Below are 11,487 nucleotides of genomic sequence, written 5' to 3'. Positions count from 1 at the left end.
TCTGTTTAGTTGATTTTCTTTCCACTGGTTCTTGTATGGTAGTATATATAGGTGTTGTTTTACTTCGCCGGTGGTAGTTGATTTACTGAATTGACCAAGACACCATAACTGACATTACACATCATGACTTCCATGTGTTTATTTACCTAACTGTTATTAGTATTTGTGTTTAACTCCTGCGCCTGCGATACGCTGTATTTTCTACTTCGGTTTATTTCATTTCGCGTAAAATCGATTTATTATTTCTTATCTAAATATTCGAGTTTGGGTTGTTTGTATTTATTTTCCATATTATCATATACACACATGTACTTTATGTTTATTATTTGTAGGTTATTTCATTAGCTAGTATTGTGTATTGCTTTGACATTGGTAAGTTGTCTGCCCTTTGTACATGAATTATTGATTATCTCCCTTTACTTGATTTATTCTTGTGTTTATTTCTATTTATAATTTAGAATTTCAGGAATTGGTGTTTTCTTTTCAGTTTCCATAGACTTTGTCTCGAATTATTTTATTTGGGATGAGATGTTAATGTAATTTGCTTGTATACATTTAAAATTTAGTTTTGATTTGACTGGTGTTTACTTGGATTTCAACTGTATGTTTACATTTCAGGTATTTTGTTGAATATTTTTGTGAATTTCAGGTTTCACGTGGACTTTAATATTCCCTAATTTACTTATTTTTTTGTGGTATTTCTTTTTCCTGTATTTTGGTTTAATTTATTATTTTCACAAAGAATTGTACTTTGATTTATAGTTTATATTTGTTTCAGGTTTTGTTTTTTTTCTATATTTTTTCCAGTTTTCAGCATATTTCGGACTTTATTGTTTTTTAGCAGTGCCAGTTAACATATTTAATATTGGAGTTTCATGACTGTATTACTAGTGTTATTGTGCTTGTGTTCTTTGTGTAATATCTCAACTATGGCGCAGTCAAAGGATAAACAGATGGAATATTTAATGGATGCTATCTCGAGTATGGATCTTAATCCGGAATTAGAATCTAAGGATGCTGCTGCCAAGTGGTTAGCTGATCTCATAGCAGGAGGAGCCAAGTCCAAGGTTATGAAGCAAGAGGATGTACCCCCTTTACCTGCAGATGATCAAGGTCAAGGTCACCGTGAAAACCTAGTTTCTCCAAGCACGTCCAGTTCTTACTATGTACCGAAAATCTCTGTATTTTCTGGATCCCCCAAGTACCCAATGGAGAAGTATATTTTGAGCAGTGGATCTATGAGGTTGAGATGTTACAGCGAGACGCTGTGTACAAAGAACAAGCCATTTTCCAGGCTGTGAGAAGATCTTTGAGGGGTGAGGCAGCAAAGACAGCCAGGAGACTTGGGTCTGCAGTTACATTACAGCAGGTTCTGGACAAGATATCGGGAAATTATGGAGACATTGCAGCTTCGGAAGATTTGTTAGCTACCTTCTGTTCTGCAAAACAGACTGATACAGAGACAGTGACATCCTGGGCTAGCAGACTTACCAGGTGCAACTTTCGACTTTCCGAAAATGAATCCTATCCTGGAAGATTCATTCACATCATATATCTGGAGGTATGCTACTGCTCCGATGGCTTCCTTAGAAGCATCCGAGAATATGTGTAATTCTTTCCTTGTACCTGCCAGTATGCCAATGTCGGAATACGTTTTGTTGGTATTGCCAGACCTTGTGAATCTTTGAGAGATTTTCTCCAACTTGTCCATTCAGATTCTATGTGATCTGGTATTGGTTCGTCCCAATCGATTTTGCCTGTTTGAATAATGTTCCTAAGTATGAGCCTACCTCCAAGGAGGACTGGAGCCACGAATCCCAAAGGATCAAACACGCTATTCACTGTAGAAAGGATTCCTCTCTTAGTGCTAGGTTTCTCTTCGCAACAAACTTTGTATTGAAAAGTGTCACTCTTAACCTCCCAGTATAGCCCTAAGCTTCTCTGGACATTTGCTGTGCTCGTGTCGAAGTCCATTGCATTGAGGTCTTTCGCCAAATCTTCTGGGGAAAAGCTGCCGAGAACATCTGCATTGTTAGAGGATATCTTGAGTAAGTTCAGATTACCCTCCTGTTTGAGCCTACGTTGAGTCTTCTTCATCAAGTTCACAGCTGATTGAGCATCTACAGATGAGATCAATCCATCGTCGACATAAAAATGATTTTTGACAAAATCACACACCTCATCACACAAAGATTGGTCTGCATGGTTACAAGCCGACTTCCTCAATCCAATAGTTGCGACTGCTGGGGATGGTGAGTTCCCAAAAACATGCACACGCATTCGATAGTCGATCAAATCTTTTGTATGGTCGTTGTCTTTGAACCATATAAAACGTAAGAGATTCCTGTATTGCCGGTGAACGTTGAAATTGAAGAACATCTTTTCTACGTCAGCCGTTATAGCAACCTTTTCCTTTCTGAATTTCAGTAGAACTCCAACTAGACTATTTGTGACGTCTGGTCCAGTAAGTAGCACATCGTTGAGCGAGTAGCCGTTATACTTAGCAGAGCTGTCAAAAACTACTCGGATTTTTCCAGGTTTCTTCGGGTGATATACAGGAAATATCGGAAGATATCTGCATTCCTCTCCGCTTTCAAGTGATGGTGCTAACTCAGCGTGTTGTTTGTCAAACATGCCTTGCATAAAATCGCAGAATTGACGTTGCTTGACGTGGTTCCTCTGTAGAGATTTAACTAGGTTTTCTGTTCTTTTAAACACTTGATCTCGGTTGTTTTCAAGTCTGGGACGATGTTGTCTCAGGGGAAGTGGTGCACTCCAGTTCCCTTCTGGCGTTTTGTAAAATTCCTCTTCCATTTGATGTATGAATTCTTTGTCTTCTTGCGACAGACCTAACACTTCGTCGTCTTTTGTGTGACAGAAAACATTACCATGAGGGTTGATGTCATCAGAAATCGAAGTATAGTTCACTTCAAAGTTGTTGGGGCAAGGTTTAAAGTAAGACGCTCGTCCACTCCTAAAACAGTTGTCTTGTTGACTGTTACTAAGTCCGGTTGATGTGCAGCACCGAGACACGTTTCCCCAATAATAACCCAGCCCAATCTCAGCTTCTGGGCATAAGGTGTGTTGCCACTTGCAATCCTTTGCTCCAATACATGGTGGGCTGCAATCAAATCTCTTCCTATAAGGAGCAAAATTGGCGCGTCAGAATTGGGTATGAAGGTTTCAATTCCCTTGAGATGTTTGTAAGCTTTTGCTACCGCTGGCGTTGGAATTTCATGTTTACTGTTCGGGATTTCATTGCATTCAATAAGTTCCGGAAGTGCGCTGCGGTAAGTGCCATCTGTGGATTCGATTACATAACCGGACGCTCGCCTTCCACATTTGGTCATCTGTCCTCCACATGATGATAATACATAATCTATGCTCTCAGATTTATCATTGAAATGCTCGAAAAACTCTGACCGCACTAAAGACCTGTTACTCTGGTCGTCAATAATAGCGTACATGTCAAGTGCCTCTTCTGGCCGTCCTTTCGGATAAACTTTCACTAAAACTGTCTTACCACAGGACTTTCCTGGGAATGAGGTTGAGCCGCAAATCTGAGTACATTTCGATGACACAGTAGTACCTTGGTCCTGATGTGTTTGTTCCCCGCCATGCTTTTCTGGGGATCCACGGTCGATATGGAATGTTGTACAATGAGAACTACTCCCACATCTCTCACACTTGATATTGTCCTTACAATCCTTAGATAGGTGCTTTCCTTTGCAGCATTTGAAGCAAATACCAAACTTCTTGATCACATCCTTCTTGTCTGACATTGACTTTGATTGAAATAAACGACAGTCTTTCAGAATGTGCTTGACCTCTTTGCCATGTAACGGGCAGTAATCTGGGGTGATGTCCGTCTTTCTAGCAGATACCATGACCTGGTTCCTAGAGCCGTTAACATTGTTGTTAGATTTCTTCATGTTACCAAGGTTGCTTGAAGATGTAGGTGCCTTTGTAGATCCTACAAGATTAGATTCAAACTTGAAACTTGGGTCATTACATCGTGTAGCCATGTTCCGAACAAAGTCTACAAAGATGGTGAAGGGTGGGTACATGACGGCATGTTCCCGCTTGAACCTACTGGCAAGGTCAATCCACTTGTTTTGCATGAATGCTGGTAGTTTCTGTAACACTTGGTTAACTCCATGTGGAGAGTCAAAGTATGAGAAAGAATTCTGATATCGCTCATAGCCTTTCACTGCCTCAATCTCTGCCAATAGGTCTGAGAGTTCATACAGCTTGGCACGGTCCTTGGCTGAGAGTTTTGAGACACTGTCTAGTCTTGTCTTTGTCTAAGGACAGCCTCTACTAGTTCTGGCGATCCATATCTTTCGTCAAGTCTACTCCAAATCCTTGATAATGCCTGAGCTTCATTGTGATAGTAAGCTGTTCTAAGACTTGTTGCTTGTCTGGAAGACTCCTCTCCTAACCATCTGCCTAATAGATCAAGTTCCTCTGTAGCATTTACTTTGAGCTCGCGAGCAATGTTTCTAAATCTTGTCTTCCAAACTAAGTACCGCTCTGGCCTATCATCATACTTTGATAGTCTTGAAAGTAATAAGTGTTTCTTCATAATATAGTTAGTAAGCTCACTAACTCCTCCATCTGGTAGGGTTGGTTTTTTATTGAATGCTGGGGCCTCTGGATTTAATCATGAACTAACGTTTGGCATACACTGGTGACCAGTGGTATGTGGTGGTGCAGCAAAAACCCTCTCAAGGTCACAGCTGGCCGTGCCAACAGGAAACCCCTCAATGTCCTCAAATGCCAACGAATCATCAATAGCCCGAAGCTCAGCATCAGCCTCCACCAAATCTCTCTCCGATTGGAGCAACTTGAGACTCATATCCATGTCCGCCTGACATTTCCTATGTATAGCTTCCTGTTCAGCCCTTTGTCTTACGATCTCTGCTTCCTTTTTGGTGAACTGTAGTCTGACCTTCGCTGCCTCATGTTTAGCCTTTTGCTTCAAAAGCACGGAACTTACATTGGACATCTTTGATGAGGCTAACGAACGACTGCTTATCGATGACGCCTGGGAAGGACTTCTCACCCTTTGAGCTGAAGGTGAGCAAGAAGTGTCAATCTTTGCAGGAGTCTGGCTCAATCTTGCTTGATCAGTACCCTTTTGATAGTTGTGTAGTGATCATAAACTTGTCCATTTCCTTTAGTAAAAGGTCTACTCTAAACTGAACACTGTTGTACACAAATGTGTGAGCAGAAAGTTCTCTTTCACTGTCAACTGATCTTATCCTAGCCAAATATTCTGTGAATTGCCTGGCTATAACTAGGAATGATTCCCATACTTCTAACAATTGTTCTCTTAATGGCTGTATAACATGCTGGTCTTTCGAACTACTGGTAAATTCTAGAAAAAGCGAGTCAATTATCTTGGTTTGATTTGACAGTTTATTAGTGAAGTCATCAACGTTTGCCTGAAACATGTTTTCGCCTTTCTCGGTAAGTCTTCGAACACGCTGGGTGCCTGATGCCATAGTAGGTCAGTTTGCAGAATTTTCACTGTGATGTTTACATCATTTTTATTTTCCAAAATCCTTGGGTTCCATATAAACTTCACAGACTTCCCAGAAGGTGAAAATCTACAAATACAACAAACTTATTGTCAGTAAGACTTCCATAACATTGTACACAATAACAAAATCTTACCGTTACATCATTCTGTTATGGACCCATTTAAAAACGACAAATCCACTTAATGCTGCCTGGGAATTCTTATGGGTATTGGAAGATACTAAATTTATGTATATTCACTAAATACGAGTTGTCATATATCATAGAATAAACTCTAATTACTCTTTCCATATAACAGTTCTAAAAATAGCACATACGCTGGATTGGCGTATTTGTTTGATTAATTTACGTCCTATTAACAGCTATGGTCATGTAAGGACGGCCTCCCATGTATGCGGTGTGTTGCATGTATATTGTGCGGGGTGTGTGTTTTTGGGAGACTGAGGTATATACATGTTGTGTCTTCTTGTATAGTGGAACTGATGCCCTTTTTATCGTGCTATATCACTGAAGCATGCCGCCGAAGACACCAAGCAACACACCCCACCCGTTAAGTTATAATAACCAAGTTCATACACATATGCAAATAACATCATTAATCAATTTTCTAAATATATATAATAAGGGGCGGGCAAAGAACTTACTCTGTTGGGGGACCTTTCCTTAACTTTGTTTAGAAAAACACGTTGTCTGGCGGTGCCATCTTTACAGGAAAACGAAAGGTATTATGGGTAATTCCCAGAATCGAAAGTGAAAGTACTAAATTAAGATATGTACAAAGAGAGGTAACTCGTGCTAAAGTACATAAATCAAATCTACATTAATCCAGTAATACGACACTCAACCTGAGTGAAGAAGCCTCTTATTGACAGCCAAAATTCTTTACGAGGGTTGATCGAGATATATTGAAACGTGCAGCCTCTCAATTTAGACAAAGCTACCTGCTCCAGAAGCGATTGGGATCCCCGACTACCTAGTTGATCAATATTTACAACAATAGCAAAGATAACTATATACAAAATCCAGGCTTGGACAGTGCCTCTGTCCTACTTAGCCACCCGTCGTACCTACGACGTCTACCGCGTCCTGCTATATACACGACACTGCCTAAGTACGACGTCTACCGCGTCCTGCTATATACACGACACTGCCTAAGTGTTGCGCCCACTAACACTGGCGTTATAACTCGCCAGCAACCTTAACTCACTAAAGGCCACTGTTGTATAAACGACAGTGTATTATTCCGTGGTATTCACTACCACAGTCCCTACTCCGGGACAAACCCAGGCACACTGCCAGTACAAGCCGGACGTACAGTGTCCTGCTCTGATGTTAACATATAACCTGTCACGGCCGTGACTACCCCTGGCACGGCTGGTAAACCTATTTAGTGAATAACACCTGGCACGCTTGCCAGTACGCGGCTGACGGACAGTGTGGTACTTGCTGGGTGTATTTTCCCTGTCGCTTTTTTGTCGATAGATAGACTGTATGTACCTGGTAATGTTCAAGTAGTTTTGACTAAATCAGTAAAATCTCTAATAAGTTCATCCTCAGCAGGTGTTGGACATTCAAGGGAGTTTCAGGTGCAGTGAGCAAGTTGAGTGTTATGGCTGAATCACCACTGATTATGTTCTCTGAATCACCACTGATTATGTTCTGTTCAATGTCAACAATCTCAAAGTCTGTTCCCTTGTATGATCCAATAGTTTCATTTTGTGGTTACTGAATGACATCGGATTTGAGATTCGGCTATGTATACTTCTTCAGGCAGTTCTTCAACTTCTGTCCTTGTATATATTTTAACCCTTGCTCCAGTGCCTATGCAAAACTTCCCATCTTTCCCATTTATGTTCAAACGAGTGTTCAGTTTATCATCAACAGCCTTTATATCTGTAACAGTTGTACTGTTAATTGTCAATAGTCCATCTTTTGATACAACCTCACATGAGCTATATCTAGATTGTATGCTGTGTAGTTTGTTTTTCATGTATTCCTACACATCTTTTCTCAGTGATCCTGACCTTTGAAATAATTACAGATGGTTTCCTTGACAGGGCATTTGCCAAAGTCATGAGTAAACTCACATGTCCCACAAGTTTTTGACTTGTTCGCCCGTTGTCAGTATAAGGTGACTGGGTGGGATATGTTGCTTGGTGTCTTCGACGGCATGCTTCAGTGATATAGGCTAGCACTATAAAAAGGGCAACAGTTCCACTATACAAGAAGACACAACATGAATATACCGCAGTCTCCCAAAACAGGCACCTCGCACAACATTTATGCAGCACACCGCATACATGGGAGACCGTCCTTACATGACCATAGCTTATACTACAGTATGTCAAACAAGAGGCCCAGAGGACCTGTATCGCTCACCTGGTTTGTAATGCCAAGTAATGTTCTGAAATACAGGTTCATTGTTTCTTTTCTGAAGGAATTTAAATGTTAACCTCTAAATCCCCTATTAGGCCCCACCCCTCCTGCCCCCCAGGGGTCAGAGCCAAAATTTATACAAGTTCTGTTCCCCTTCCCCCAAGGATGTTTGTGACCAAATTTGGTTACATTCCATTCAGAACTCTATGACAAGTAGCAATTTAAAGGATTTACCTCTATTTCCCCTATTGGGCCCCGCCCCTCCTGCCACCAGGGGGGTCAGAGCCAAAATTTATACAAGTTCTGTTCGCCCTCCCCCAAGGATGTTTGTGGCCAAATTTGGTTACAATCCATGCAGAACTCTATGACTAGTAGCGATTTAAAGGAAATGTTGACGGACGGACGGACGACGGACGCCGCGCCACGACATAAGATCACCGGCCCTTCGGGCCAGGTGAGCTAAAAATTGAATTTAATACCATATCTATCTTGAAATTCAACAAAATCATAAAATGATCCATCTTCTTTGAAAAGATTGTATATAAAAAATACACCTTTATTATACCATTCATTATAGAATACTGGTTTGTTATTAATTCTGATATGTTGATTATACCATATTGGATTTTTGCATATGTGATCATCATATATCTTAGATGAATCTATTGTTTTTTCCATGCTTCGAGGACATCTTTCCAAAATAAATTAGTACATCCATCTAAGGTTTTTTGAAGTTTACATGTTCCACAATTAGCTAGTGAATACTTATATCAATATATTTGTCCAAAATGCATATCCAACTAACCTCATCCTTATATATTCTTCTTACCCATGTTGCTTTAAGAGCTGTTGTAAAAGATTTCAAATTAATCATTTTCAAGCCACCCTCTTTGTATGAATTAACCTCGTGCTCACCGCTGTCAATACATAACATCACCATACACTTATCACCCACCAGTTCGGCTATTTTTCTCTGCCCCTTTGGGGACAACTCATATACCTTTCCCTTCAGATCTTGGGTTAGCTTAGGTTAGCATCACCTTTACCTTCTAATGTCTTTATACGAGCACATACATATTCTAAATAGTCACTGTTTAATTGTGGGGTTTCCTTCCTGACCTCCAACTCCCCATCTTTGGAGGCCAAAGTCAGTTTACCAAATTCTGTTCTTGTAGTCTGGGACAATTCCTCTTAATGTGTCCGATGTTACCACATTTCCAGCAGCGTGGTCCACCTTCAGTCCTCTGTCCACGATCTGGATCACCACTTTGTCCCTTTTCCGGTTGATTCATGAGTTCAGTCACTTTGCCCGTCAGAGCATTTCACTGCTGATACTTCGCTCATGTAGTCCGTTGATTTGTTTAACTTCGCACCTGCAAGCAAACTGCTTACTTCTTCTGATGTTGGTAAGTGATATGTTCACGACGAATGGCAACATTAAGATCTTTATGATCTAAACAAATGCGTAACTTGCCATTAAGTTTTTCGACGGCAACCATTGAGCTTACCCAATCTGTGGGTTGATCTACTTTCGCTATCACCCCGAGTTCCTCCATTCGTGAAAGTGAATCAAGTACACAATCCCTTAATGCTACAGGTAGGCGACGCGGTGCATGAACAACAGGAATCACTGATGAATCCACTTCAATATGATGCTCACCAGGTAAACAACCTAACTTGTCGCTGAACAAATAACTGAACTTGTCTAGTAATTTCGAATGTTTATTCGAGTTGACTGCGTTGACTGTAACTTGCTGTTTGTTTGTTTGTTTGATTAATTAACGTCCTATTAACAGCTTTGGTTTAACTTTTTTAGATATTAACTTGCTGTACTAAATTCCACTCCTCACAGGTCTCCATGAAAGCTGGGTCCACGTCCCGAGACTGGGTGCACTGGTCTCTTGCGGATGCACACCACTTTTGGGGGTGTGATGTGCGTCCGCGTGATATCAGTGTAGCTGAAGGCTTTCACAGTAGCTCCAATTTGAGCCAACATGTTTGCCGTGGGTTGCATCTCGTATCCGGGGGAAGAAGGTCCTGGTGGTTGAATAGGTTTTGCTCTTTTTTCTTCCTTTTTTTACTGCTACACACTACTTTGGTTTCAGACTCCGGTTAGACGAGAGGTAATATGGGCCCTGTATTATCAATCGGCTGGTCATGCCGAGCCCTTGGTTCGTAGATTTCCAAGAAGGCGGTGGCTTAGGGTCAATCGTGAGTTTAATTTGGATTGTCTTGATTCTGATCGAGCTTGTGTGTGTACAATCTCACGAGCGTGCTATCGCAAGCTTGATTTGAATTATGTTCGTTCGAAATATCCTTCCGAGTATACTATCTGTGTAACCCTGGCACTTTGACACTGGATATCCATGTCATCATGAGTGTCCCCCTGTTGGGCTCCGAGGTGGGTGGGGGCACAGCTAGCGAATAGTATAAACTCTTAAAGATGGCTTCCCAAAACAAACAAAATGAACTACATCAAAAATCTCCCCAAAAGGAATCAACCACAAATCAACAAACAAAAAGCGGTACAACAAACACATTCCCACAGTTTCTGGTCATGTCCTCTACACAGAGCGGCAAGACCACTGCAGGTTTATCACCCTTAATATTGCGAAAGGGCATCAAAGGCATTGCCGGCGATGTCAAATCTGTTAAGCCTTTGGGATCGGGTGATCTCCTAATAGAGGTTTTCCGCAAGCAACAAGCGGAGAACCTCCTTGGAACCACCAGTTTTGCCGGCCTCACTGTGTGTGTAAAACCACACTCATAATTGAATTGCAGCAAGGGGGTAATCAGGTGCCCAGCGTTGCGCAATGACAATGAGGCCGACATACTGTCATACTTCCAAGAGGAGTGCATTCCGGTCACGTACGTGAAGAGAATCATGACCAGAAAGAGTGGGAACTTGGTCCCAACACACACTTTCATATTGACGTTCGCAACACACCAACGTTACCGCAGAGCGTAACTGTTGGTTACCAGCGTTATGCTGTTACCGTCTACATTCCAAATCCATTGAGGTGCCGTAACTGCCAGAGGTACGGCCATCATGAGAACAATTGTAGACGGAAAATGGTATGTCAGTACTGTGGCCGTGAAGGTCACGATGAAAAAGACGAATGTGACATTGTCAACCGTCACTGCGTCAATTGCGAGGTGAACATGCTGCGTCTGCTCGCACCTGTCCTGCCTGGACTCGGGAAAGGGAGATATTACGGGTCAAATATACCCAAGGTGTCTCTTTCCCCGAGGCTAGGAGGATAGTCGAGCGTTCAGACCTGAATGTGGCAACCTATGCTCAGATCACCCGCGCAAAGACGCCTGTTGACAGTGTCACCGTCAAACATGCGTCGGTCCAGGCCTTGGTTGACAAGCCTAACTGGGACAATGATGTCCCAGATATGGCTGATGCCAAGACCTGCAAAATAATCATGGGGGACCCGAACAGTTTCAAGTCTGGTCCATCTAAGCCACAACACAAACCACAACAAAAACCACCTGGAGCTAAAACGCCAATCCCACCGGCGTCTCCAGGACTTACACAACACCAAACACCGAACATTAGAA

General features: G+C 41.7%; 1 protein-coding gene across 1 annotated transcript; it reads right to left on the bottom strand.

Annotated features, from left to right (window-relative positions):
- Nucleotides 1–1,566: 1,566 nt before the first annotated feature.
- Nucleotides 1,567–2,814, bottom strand: LOC138311869 (uncharacterized). Its single transcript, XM_069253025.1, has one exon. It carries the CDS (start codon nucleotides 2,812–2,814, stop codon nucleotides 1,567–1,569), a length of 1,248 nt encoding a protein of 415 aa, XP_069109126.1.
- Nucleotides 2,815–11,487: the final 8,673 nt, after the last annotated feature.

The sequence above is a fragment of the Argopecten irradians genome, unplaced genomic scaffold (genome assembly GCF_041381155.1).
Source record: "Argopecten irradians isolate NY unplaced genomic scaffold, Ai_NY scaffold_0140, whole genome shotgun sequence".
Lineage (NCBI taxonomy): Eukaryota > Metazoa > Mollusca > Bivalvia > Pectinida > Pectinidae > Argopecten > Argopecten irradians.
The sequence above is the reverse complement of the archived record's forward strand: the minus strand, read 5'-3'. Positions and strand labels throughout refer to the sequence as shown.

Excerpts from the sequence above, each read along its gene's own strand:
- LOC138311869 (XM_069253025.1), bottom strand. The coding sequence starts at position 2,814 with ATGGAAGAGGAATTTTACAAAACGCCAGAAGGGAACTGGAGTGCACCA.